At 35.6% G+C, this 13247-nt stretch overlaps 1 protein-coding gene across 3 annotated transcripts in view; it reads right to left on the reverse strand.

The window, feature by feature from the left end:
* enox2 (ecto-NOX disulfide-thiol exchanger 2) overlaps positions 1-13247 on the reverse strand; it is a 240171-nt gene that overhangs the window by 186108 nt on the left and 40816 nt on the right. For all 3 annotated transcript variants that reach the window (XM_028460204.1, XM_028460201.1, XM_028460203.1), the window contains one exon: positions 12772-12853. In XM_028460204.1, the coding sequence (XP_028316005.1) occupies positions 12772-12814 (43 nt within the window). In that variant the 5' untranslated portion in view covers positions 12815-12853. The remainder of the gene's footprint in view (positions 1-12771; positions 12854-13247) is intronic.

Consider the following 13247-nt stretch of genomic DNA (forward strand, 5'->3'; position numbering starts at 1 on the left):
ATCTTATGAATAAGGAAATTGGCCATGATACCCAGCTCTAAAATACACTGAGTTCATAATACAATATGATAGACGATAATGGGCTGCAGTAGTAATTTGATATACAATATTTTTGGAAAGGAAAACAGCCACACACAAAAATTGTGGTTATATAATTTGGTGTTATCCACCTGTCTGGTGATACCACTCGTACCCTCGACAATGCACGTTTTGACGTTTTATTAGAGCTGTATCTTGTCGCATAATGTAACTTCCAAGCATTAGTGATTGGTAATCTTTAAATTCAGACAGCTAAAATTACCTAATGTTTACTTGACCTTGATTTTCGTCTGCCAAAAATCAGACTACCACCTAAAAACAAACAGCCCAAACAAAATTTTTGCATGTGCAGTTAAAGTTTCATATCCCATTTTGGATTATTGGCCAATGAATAATGGACAAAAAAATGACAATAGGGTTTCAAAAAAAGTTTGTTAAAAAAATATATATATATATTTTTCTGTATTTGTTATTTCATTAAGTCTTTCTCGATTGAGTTACCTTGCGGTAAATTGAATGCTTGATGTTAGCTTTTCGCCGCATAGATATTGTCTAGCACTAAATTTTCGATTTCCGATATTTACCGATACTGATATATACACAGACAAACTCCACCAAACCCCTTGTTTTTTAGGTCACATTATTAATATCTCCATGGGAAAAACAGGCTAAGCCTACAGTTAATGCGATGCCCCACTCAGTTCAATCCAAAAATAAACATCTGTGCAAAATAAGAACACTGATTCAAATTTTGTAATGTGTTTACAAATGCGTTTGTAATAAAAAAGTGTCATCTCAAACAACAACACAAGTTGGTTTTTAAATATTGGTGGAAAAACAGAAACCAATGTCAACAGATATCAAGTTTTGTCGGCCAATATTAGATATTTTAACACACTTTAAATGAATGGGGTATTATCTTAAATTCATTCAGTATTGTATTAAATACATTGTAATTATCTTAAATATATCCAGTAATGTATTATTTGTAAAGACATTTTAATGTTTGTGGTTCATGCAGCCAAAAGAAGTTATTGTTGTAATCTTGTTCTCCTTCTTCAAACAAAACATTTGTTAAAAATACATCTCCGAGGTGAAAGCGCATTCTTGGCTTGATCAGCATACAGGCTTAAGCATAATTACATAAGTAAAACAGAAGACCAAACACTATTGTTTTCCTATGATTGGAAACAAGCTGTGAAGAATAATATTCACGAGAATCATCTAAGATAACAGTGGTCATCGGAGCTTTACATCCATTATCTTTTACATGTTCCCTACAGACAGACTTACTGTATGGAGCCACACTGCTGACTTCAGAATACCTGAAAAAGTGATGGTGACAGTAAAGTGTATAGCAAACTGTATCAAAATGACTTAAGGCAAATGTTCTATAGGTCTTCAACGCATTTCCAATGGGTTAGCCACCAAGTCATGTGAGACCTTTGAAAGACAACAAAACATTTTTTTGGCCCATATTCAACCTGTATCCAATGTGTTGAAGACAGTCAACAGCACAAATCATGCATTTTCAAATCTGACCCAGGCCACTTTCATATGTGCTCATATAGGTCCAGTATTATGCTATTTTTCACCCATCTCCATTTGTTCTAAGAACCCCAACAACATAGTATTTGAGGTTTATTTTCCCAAACTCAGCTGTTTTCCAGGGTTTTAGCCCTCAGAAAAGTGAATTTCTGAGTAGTTCTAAAAACAGGCTGTTTTGCGGCCTACTTATGCATATTCATGAGTAGGCGTGTCTGTAGATGCTGACTCCACATAACAGCTGATCCCTAGCCATTTTCTTTTGCTATCCACACACTCTTGTTATTGTTTTCAGCCAAAAAACTGCACATTACAGTAAAACACATGGCTGTTTAAGCAGCTATTGTGATTGTGAGTCAGACAAACAGTGTTTCAAGGTGTGTGTGGCAGCAGCAGCGGAGTCAATCAACTGTTTCAGCTGCTTTAAACACTCACTGGAACTGCTACGTCACTTTCTTCTCCTCCTTTCCACTACTTATTACAGGAATAGTCCATTCAAGATGATAGTCCACTGTTTTGTCCAACCGCTGCATCGGCATTGTGTCAAACACGTCAGATCATGTCAACGGCGAAAGGAGGCGATATAACAGGTACTAAAATGGAATTGATTGTAATTGCTCCCTGGGCACTACACCGTGGCTACCCACTGCTCCTCAGGGAGGGGTTAAATGCACAGAACACATTTTGTGTATGTAGCTTTACATATATGACAATAAAATAAAAATATTAAACCACAGTGTTTGTTTTAGCTGTGAGGTAGTTTGAGAGGGAGGAGCTCACATTCTCACATTCTTAAATGGGGAGGAGGAGCCAGGATTGTCAGGAGGAGGAGTTTTTGCTAGGTGACGTCACCTCGCGAGAAAAATCCACTCGCCCGTTTGGAGCTGACTTTTTACAAAATGTGGAATAACAAGGGATGGAGGAAACAGAATTATTTCAACTTTGACCCTCTGAATGAGGCTAAAGGGATGTATATCGCTGCAGCAAAACCATTATAAAGTGAATTTTTCATAATTCTGCCCCTTTAAATCTGATACATATCTGATATTTACCTCCACCAAAGACAAAACGTTTTCACCGCCATTTGTCCATCCATCCATCCCTCTGTTAATATTGATGTTTGTTAGCAGGATATCTAAAAAAAAATCTGAATGAATTTAAATGGAATTTGGTGAGCTGATCTAAACATGGCGAAGGTTTGGGCTCTCTGAGTGCTCTTGCTGATAGAATGGCCAAGACTAAAATTATCCGACCTTTATATTAATAATCGATGAACCTCTCAATTCTGCGTTTGGGGAAGAGCAGCTGGGGAAATAACATCCATGGTGGAGGACGGAATGTAAAGTGCACAGTGGAAGGAGAGGGAGGTCTTAGAATACATACAGTACATATTTATATACACTACTGGTCAAAAGTTTTAGAAACCTAATTTTTCCAGTTATTTATTGCAATTCAAGTCATGCAAGTCCAATGAATAGCTTGAAATGGTACAAAGCAGCTAGAGGTAAAAAAAAAAAAGGTTTGATTACCTAAAACTCAAAAATACTGTAATATTGTAATATATATTTCAGAACAAATAGGCCTTTTTCGGGGAACATGACGTGGGTTAACAATTTAAAGATGTTCTACAACAATGAAGGTTGAATCAGCCTTGAAAGCTGGTGCTAATAATTCCTACAGGTGTTCCAACTTTTCTTGGTTACTTCCAACCTCCTCTGTCAGCATAAAAGCAGTGTTGGAACACACTGTGGTACCAGACCCTCATGAGCATCAGGTGAACAGTATTGTTCATGGATTCCATCATTTCTTTTTCAACTCAAATTGCTTATTTGTTCTATGCTTTCATTTCAGAATGCAATTACACAATAAATTGAATAATTTTCAGTAAGACTGGAAAAAGTGAAGTGTGGTGTTCAAAAACTTTTGATCAGTCGTGTATATTATACATATTTCGAGTGCCACACACACGTCGAGACGAGAGGCCTCCATATTTATCAGGTATTACCTCAGGACCTCTTTTTGCGCATGTGGGTCACTTCAGGGTCGTATTCAGTCCATGCTCCAACTGACAAAAGTTGGATTTAATGTATAATATGAACGAGCACAAAAAAGATATCAGATTCCTCCAAAATATCTGAATTGTGCATTAGAACTTACTGTCTGAACATACAGTGGAGGTGATGTTGGTCTGATTTGCAAATATGATAAATGCAAATTTACCTAATGTATTCTGCATTCACCAAAATGCATAGAAATGAGTACATGATGATAAACAGCTGGTTACCCTAGCAACTAGAACAATGTGTTCCCACACATGACTCAATATGTAATTTCACAGTGACTGGATATCAGAGAGGCTAAATGAATATTTGTCTTAACAGCAACAAGAACAATCTTGGTTGTTGAGAGCACTGATTGTTCTGAATTAGATGTTTCTTGAGGTGGAAATCTAGTTTGTTCTTAAATTGATGTTCCTAAAAACTCACAATTACAATATTCACAGGAAGCAAACATGATTACCTCAGAGAAAAAAAAAGACACATGCAGGTTGTACGTAGTTGTTTGTTTATTCAGTCGCACTAATCTCCAAGTTTAGCAATCAATGCTATAAATGATCTGTCCCTTACAAGCATAATAACATGTTGGATTTTTATTATACTGGTTTTTGATTTGGTTGCATTTCCTGTCAGGCTTTTATGAAGACACTAAATAGTAAAAAAAAAAAAAAAAAAAAAAAAAAAAGACCAGTACTGGTCGATAACTACCTCCTTGACCTTTAGAGTGACAGATTTACATTATTACTTAGATTGTTGCATTGTTGCTCTTGATTTCAAAGACAAAAGGACTATAAATAAATGTGTGTTGATACACAGATGTTTAAATCTTATGTAGTTAAGTAGCTGCTATGTCTAAGTTTTTCTCTTTTTTCTCAGATAAAGAGCCATTCTCATTCCTTTAACAAAAGATAAATGAAAAACAGTTATCCAGTTCCATATAGTTATTCTCCTTCTCCAAAAAAGAATAAAACTAAATGTACAAAAGTGTCTTCAGTGTTGGGGCTACATTTTGATGAAAGTGCAAATCTGAAGCACATTTGGTTGATTTGTTATGAATTTTCAAAATTTCAAAATATGGAGGCTTCCTGTAGTGCCACACTTAGGACTATTGACCAGGTTTTGCAGCGGATGCTATCTGGCATAGGACTGGACTTTTGTGTAAAATTTGGTGATTTTTCGCACATGGAAAGTAGGATTTCCTCGGAAAAAGAAAAAGAAGGAAAGAAAAAGAACAGACAGGATAACAATAGGTTCCCAGTAGCTCATGCTGCCAGGCCCCTAATAAAAAGAAATGATAATATAAATGATGGATTTGACTGATATAGTCCTTCTCTTTCCCAGAAACTCAAATTAAATTTTAGTTACACCACAGCCATACTAATAAAGTAAGTCATCTGTTCCCATTTATAATTATATGTTTGCTGGGGGCAAATTGTCTAAGACCCAAAAAACAAGATTAGCAATAAGGGGAAAGATGGTGTGATATAAACACAAAATAGTACATGGGAGTATTAAAAGTGAATGTGCTGCCCCAAATGAGAATTGTTCTCCCGTGGACTTAAATTAACAGTTTTTTTGTTGAATCCACTATGTGTATCATAAGAACAAAAGACAAAATAACTTTTGTCTTAAATTAACTTTAGTACAGACTATACAATATATTACATTCAAATTCAATTAAGTTCACCTTTATTTATTTGGCGCAAATTATGACAATTGTCATCTTGAAGCGCTAAAGATTAAATAAAATCCTAAAGATATTATTTAAGATTAGTTTTTACAGAATGTGTGACACTTTAAAGACTGTAATGAACTTCCGAATTTTGAACAAAAACTTTTGTTGCTTTCCGAATAAAGGAAAAAGTTTTAGCTTGTCACCATTGCTCAAGTATACGCTCATGTTAAACTGTGTGCTTTTTGTACAATATGACTTTCTATTTGAAGAAAAATAATAATAATATTAATGTTAGAAAACAAAAGGGTATTTGACATTTTTTTATATATATATATATATATATATATATATATATATATATATATATATTTACTATTCAAAAACTAAATCAGCAACAATAACGGAAGAACCGGGATATGTTTGATGTTAGGGACCAAAGTAATTCAAATTTTTACTTTTTGCTGAATCAAAAAAAAACCAAAAACTATTTTTCATACAGTTTATGGAAACTTTTGAGTCTTGTGTAAAATGAAATGTGTTCCACCTCAGCCCAAACCAGATCAGTTTCAGGATTAGAGTTAGGCAGAGAAGATGAATAGAGAGATAGTTTCCTTGGCTCACATAATTCAATATATTTTTATAATCAACGAGAAGGCAGCTGAGCATTGTGGCATATTCCCAGCCTGGATTTTATTATCTATCTGAGACAATCACACCTTCAAACCAACCAATGAACTGCAAGCTTTTCCACAGTCTGCGTTTCCTCCATCAAAGACTTGTCATAAATAAACTAAATGTTTTCCAGACAAAATTCAATTACCCCCATCAGCCAAGAGAAATGAGTAACAGGCGACACATGTTCTCGTTCAATTTCTTCGTCCAATGGGAATGATGTTTGTCTGCCATTGTATTAACAATGATGTTCTTCCTGTGCTCTGCTTTTAGTGTTGCCTTCACATCAAACAACATTTGACTCAGCAGCTTCAGATCAAAGCAGACATCTTTTGTTTTTCATGGTTTTGTATAGGAATGTGCTTGTACGGTCAATTTTTTTTTAGTCAAATTGTGTGGCTTTAGGTACTGTATATTCACTTAGGGTAATTCAGGCTAAAATAGTTTAATCCCCCCACGATCCTGAAAACGGGAACAAAAAGGCCAGAAAATGAATGGATGGATAATTTAATCCTATTGTTTGTGCTGATTTAACCATTCAGTTCACTGATCTGCATTTCATGAGATAAAGATTTCATTTTTACCTCAAGACACTTATTCATTATAGTTTATTAAATATCATATTTTATATAATTCAATATTTATATATAATACAGTATTAATTAATGTTAAAAAAGGGGACTCATCAACAACTATCAAATATCTTAACAGACATATTTAATCCATTATCCATTTTGCTTTCGACACATTTATGACATGTAGTAATGTTTCTATTTTTTTGTTTTTATTTTATCATCAAATGACTGTTTCTTTTCCAATGGCTTTGAGTGCCACTTACTGTATAATTATCCTCTTTCCAGTCAAACAGCTGGGTTCAGGTGGGGTCGTTGGAAAGGAGAGTGCATGATATCAAAAAGGTTTGACTCAGCGGAAAGCCAGTAAGTTCAACTGACATGCAGTTGTGTTTGAATGTCCATTTTTGGATCGATGAATGAGTGTATAGTGCAGACTTGTAGCACCTCCACAGTTTCTTTCTGAAGGTAAAAATATGTCCTCGGAACATGAACTCTCTTGTCTTTCGGTTCTTGTTGGTTATCTTTGACCTTTATCGGCCTTAGTCCTTTGCTTCCTAATTACCTATATACATTTTTCTTTCTCCTTAAGTCATAATCATGCAGCCTGACTGATGTTAGCATAAGATCATATGGACAGAAAAGGTTAAGGTGACTCTCCTGCTTAAGTCACATCTCATTAAATAAGGATCACAGTGTCCCAATTCACAAACGGGTGTGTATTTCTGCTTGGATGAATTTAATGAGTTGTGGAAGTGAAACAAGATCCCATAAAAATAACTGACGCTAAAGATGTGTTGACATGCAGAACAATGTTGCTGCTCTCGGTGCTTTGGTGACGGCAGCATCTGTTCTGGAAACTAGATTAGGCTAAATCCAAAAGGAGGCCAGCCCCTTTCTCTAGAGAATTTTTCCTCAGCTTGAATACTGATGAAAATGGGTCTCAAATGGAGCGCAAAACAACTGCTAACCCCTCCACAATGATGTGTTGTAGTTAACTGTATTTCCTGCCCAGCCATCATTTACAGGCAGAAAAGACACTTGACTCCACTAGTGCATTCCTGTCATTGAGGCAAAAAGAAGAGCTGATTGCATAATTAGTCATTTAAAAATAAAAACAAGCACCATTAAAATGCTGCAAGTCCTCTGATAAAAAAAACAACAAAATAAGTCTTTCTATTGTACTTTGAAGTGGCACAGAGAGGTGTGCAGCAATAAACATTCAAAACAAAAATGTACGATGAAAAAATAAAAAACAAATCAGGAGTTTGAAGATATGCCTTACCTCTAAATGGACAAAAAGCTTCTGCATGCTACATTTAGCCACAATTACCATGGATATGCATATTCACGACTGACAGTTGCCTTATCTGGTGCAACCAAGGCACAGGTGGCAGAGGGGTCATCTTCTGATCAAGTGGTTGGGGATTTGATCCCAGGGCGGGCGATGTCAAAGTGTCCTTGGGCAAGACACTGAACACTAAGCTTAACCCAATGGTTGACTAGCGCTGTCCCATTGCTGGGTGAACATTTGATAGTATAACAACTTATGATGTATCAATATATAATTCTATGGCAGCACATTTTGAATAAAACTAAGTTGCATTGCATTATAGTCAAAAGAAAAGACTATGACTAAAACTAAATCACGTTCCTAGTGAAGACTCTTTAAACCCTTTAGCAGGAAGTCTTCAGATAAAGTCATTCACACAAGTCTCACATCTCCTGTATTTGGTATTTTTTAAAGCACATTACACTGGCTACCACCCCAGGGAGTTTATATTCCTTGTGAAGCAAAATTGCCAACATTACATTTGGCTTTAGTTTTCCTTTACGACCAGCAGCTTGTTTGAGCAGTTTCCACAGCTGTGGTTGACGATGCCACAAATGTATCAGGGGAGACTGAGTGAGAACTGTGTTGCTGGTCTTTCTGAAACGGTCTATGTGATCATGCATTTACCATCGTCCTTTATTTTTGTCATTCTAAAAGCAATACTTGTTTCTTCTTGAATCGAAGTGACATCCAACTGCAACTGTCAGTATTTAAATATTTGCCAGTTCCAACACCTTTTTCATATCTAAAAAACAATGTTGCCTAATCACCTGAGAATACATGTTTTATGACTCATTTTAAAACATATTTGTTCAATGTTTTACAACATATTTTGGAAATTCAAATGTTTGTAGTCCTGTTTAGAAGATCATTGTACCAGAAAAAATATATACAATATCCATAAGTAAGGTTCATCTATCTGCCAATTAGGCACAACTCAATGAAGACGCAACCAAAGGAAAATCTTTTTTACCTCCTCTTGGAGTTTTGTGCATACCTGTGATGCCATGTTGTATTACTTTGCTAAGCAACAAGCCATGGTAGAGCTTTATCAAATAAATCTCTTCTTCTTTTTCCTTCTTTGGTGTTCTTCATTGGCTTTAACTGTATTGTTTTTATGGTGAAGCTATGTTATCAGGTTAAATTATTGGTTCATATTGTCTCATGGTTTTGATAAATGGAACAATGATTAATGTGCATGTCTTGTAAAAATTGTAAAGCTGCAAGGGTCAACATTTTTTTGTCAGATAGACATAGTGTAGACCTCATAGATCAATAACTCAAAGATTATTTGTTAAAGTTAAAATTTCTGCCCTAAAGTTTGTTTTAATCTCCACTGTGAAGACTTGGTTTATTGAAATTTCACACATTGTATTGTGGGATGTGGAGTCTCGTTGAGGGATGCATGGAAGTGTTTTAACTTCACTCTTAACATGATTTATTGTTTTTTCCCCAAAAAACTCTGCCAAAGTGACTTCTCAACACATTTCATGTTTATTTATTTTGGGGTTTACACAGAACGTTCTGAAACTGGATGAATTTCAATTTCTTACAGAGTGAGGTGATATCACAGGGAATACGGAAAATAAGTTTCAACATAAATGTTGTCAAGCGAATCACTTTCCTCCTGGTCTAGCAAAGAAGCATAAGAAATGGGCAAAACATCAGAAATACAAAATTAAATAGGTTGAATCTCTACAGGAGAGGGTTCAGCGGAAAAAAAGAGATAACAAAGGAAAGGGAGTGCTCATGTGTGCTAAGAAATAATCCCTGATATGTCAAAAAGGCTCATTTTGGAAAACACTGCTGTTGGCCACACAACGGCAGAGCCTCTGAAAATGAATACAGAACAGCTACCATAGAGTTACCTTACCTGGCTTAAGCCCTGCTGAGGTCTTTTAAAAACCCAAAATACAACAAACATCCCATGCAGATATGTTGCATTTAGTTAACATTTAGAATTATTTTTTACTCCCACCAAAACAAAAAGAACACATGAATTTCAGTCATAATTGATTTAATTCTTCATTCACGACATGAAACCCTGAACCCAGCATGGGTTTTCCAAGCAAAACAATTGAAATGTGTAATTATATTCTCTCCTAATGCAGACGGTCATGTAAAAAGAGAGTCAACGCAGTTATGTGTGCTATATAGAAACAATAGCAACCATCTACCAACAAAGACATTTCTTCCTTTATGTTCACAGGAACTGAACTTGACAGCTTCATGTTTCATTCAGAATTTAATTAATTTAAAGAGGAAAGACTTTCTTTCTCCCTTTTTTTTTTTTTTTTTTTTTTAACTAAGAAATAGCTTCATAATTTAAGTCTATGAAAGGAGATACTAAAGAAGACTCTGCTGGGGAACAAAGGTGAGGAAAAAGAGAGAAAACAATACAGAGAAAAGCAAAAAGGAGAGAGAAAGGCCAAGCATCAGACAGAACATTAATTATCACCTGAGTGACCTGCATATTGCACCGTGAGAGAATAAGGAGGACATAGACACCGGGCAGGGCCAAGCAAGAAATGTGATTTTCATTCCCGTTTTTTTTATTATTTTTCTTCAGTAATCTGTCAGTTTCTCAGATGGTTCAGTCTCTACTTTAAGGTAGTGTTGTGTAAGAACCCATTGTTTAATGCTTCTATAAAAGCCAAAATGAAGTATAGAGTGATCACACATTTCACCAGACATAAAGAAATGTTTGATTATGTAAAGGATTACCCTCCATTTAATGAACACTATAATGCTTTCTTTCCTGCATTGACCAACTGCCTTGTGGCCCACATCATTGAGAAAAAGGAGAAGTCTGTGTGCACAATGCAGCTTTGGTCTGCGTGCTCACACAGGCATGACAAGTTTAAAATCTAGAACATTAAACAGCTCAATTTACAGGTTTTGGGTTATTAGGTGTTGTTACAAACTACAGGGGAGTGGCTTGGTTTAGCTGTAATTTCAGGCATTTATCTAAATAGATAAATTCAGTAAGGCATAAAATCAAAGATTAGATGCAAGGTTCTCGCCAGCGCTGCTGAGCGTAGGGGCCCCAATGTTGTAATTTACCCCCCTACGTAGCAATGGCGCCCCTATGCTCTGTTTTCAGCAATGTAGGGGGGATTTTCTGTAGTTTTTTCCTTTTTTAATCGGTACCGTCATGATAATTGTTGCACACTTGGACACAAAAGGGACTTCCAGGCCTGCATGGATTGTTTTAACTCTCTTTTTAATCTGAATAATCGAGAAACACATACATCAGCTGCACCTTTGAGGTTGTGGCCCCTTTAAACATGGAACGTTCTTCCCCCAGAACTGAGAGCTCTGACCTCTGTGGACATTTTTAAAAAGCAGTTGAAGGCCTATCTGCTCAGACTTGCCTTTGTCTAATCTGTCTGTATTTTGCATTGTGACTGTTTTTGTATTAACTCTGTTTTATTTCTCTGATTGTAAAGCACTTTGTGACATTTCTGCTCTTGAAAGGTGCTATATAAAAAAAACTTTTACTTTACTTTACCATCTATTTGATACAGGCAATCTGCTTGCACGCGTGTGTTCCAATATTACTGCATTTGCAAATTTGAAATGCGCGTCTTGTAATCGATCTTTTGAATTAAACATTATTTATTGTCTCTACAGTGTCTGAGTATTTATTAGTGGAGGACCTATATATATATATATATATATATATATATATATATATATATATATATATATACCAAGCATGAGTAACTCGCTAACTACATTCATCATCACCTTCACCAATTCAGCAAATAACATTTAGCTTTAAAGTAAGGCTGGAACAGAAACTAAAAAAATTAACAAAAGCAAACCCAACTTTAGCTTTACTTCACTAAATTTAGCCTTCAGAGAGTTATAAATTTAAAAACATTCTGCATCGGTGGCGCTCGCTTGCGAGCCACGCGATCCCCCTATGTTATGAAAGATTTCTGGTGAGAACCCTGAGATGTCTAGTGTTACTTGTGTTTAAATTATTTAAATTTCAATTACGCTATACAATTTGCACAGGTACGCAAGTACGACAAAAAAAAGCAAACAAAGTCAAATATTGAAGCACGCATTGAAGCACCTTATTTGTTTTAGTGTTTCAGTTTTTTTCCATCTGGAGATGAGAGGGGCGGGGCTACAGAGCACAACAGAGGCAGATAGATACAAGAAGATGGACATGTCTTGTGTATCATGTATCAAACATGACATTTCATATCATACAGGCTTCACAAACAACCTGCACAGACATATATATATATATAGTATCCTCTACTGTTGAAGCACTCTGTTAGATATAAACTATGCAATAATGCCACATAAGTGATAATTACTTAATGTACTGTAGTATATGTTGTTTTGTAAATTATGGTAGAAGAACAGAAGGAGAGTAATAATGACATTTTTCAGGATAACAGACTGTTCAGTGTTTTTAAAGAGTAATTATTATAAGTGCTTCAAAAGCTATCATTACATTTGATTTTCAGATATTTGTCCATGTAGTTTTCAGCCATTTCATTAGAAAGCTTAATGCTATATGAGGCTTTAAAGAACAAACATTTGGTTGTGCTGCTTCTTTCCATTTTTAGTGAACGCCAAAAAACAACCCTCGGTGCTTCCCTGAGGACCAGAGCATAAAAAGTTATCTCCATCCCTGTCTGTAGTTTATACTTTTGACTAATTACATTTTTTCACTCCATAACTTTCTAAAAATTAAACAGTTCTTAATCTTTCTAATTCATAGCCCAATTATTCTGTCAACGATAACTGACAATAAACACTAAGGATTTACCAGCACATCAAAATGGATCTGGATAGAAACGTGTTATACTGTATACAGACACACTGACTATTTAACACATTTAGGGTTCTTCTTACCTGTGACATGACTTGATTTGTAGTCTTTGTACATCATACACATGCAGTTATTGCTGGTGTGATCTCATCTTCAGTACCAAATCTGATTTGGGAAACAAAATCAAGGAGAACAATTTAGTAAACAACAATGATTTGTACTGTGAACTATAATGTAACAAGTGGTCTCACACACTAGAAATCTGCAATCCCACATATCAATTATGTTGTCATTCAAATAGACATCACAAGAAGAACACTAAGAAAGAAACTGCTCAGAAAAAAGCCTTTGTTTGAAATAGAAAAGAATGACTAGATGAGGGAATGGTTATGCCTCTGCTTTATAAGACACAGCCTTACTGCTTTGTAGAGGAGAAACTCATCTGCCCTAGAGAACACTCTGAGGCACAAGACTGTCCCATTGACTGCACTATTAACACTTAAAATGAAAGGGGACCGCAAGGGTTTTTGAGGTCGGTGGCTAGAAGAGTGCGATCAGC

This window comes from Gouania willdenowi, chromosome 10 (assembly GCF_900634775.1).
Source record: "Gouania willdenowi chromosome 10, fGouWil2.1, whole genome shotgun sequence".
Lineage (NCBI taxonomy): Eukaryota > Metazoa > Chordata > Actinopteri > Blenniiformes > Gobiesocidae > Gouania > Gouania willdenowi.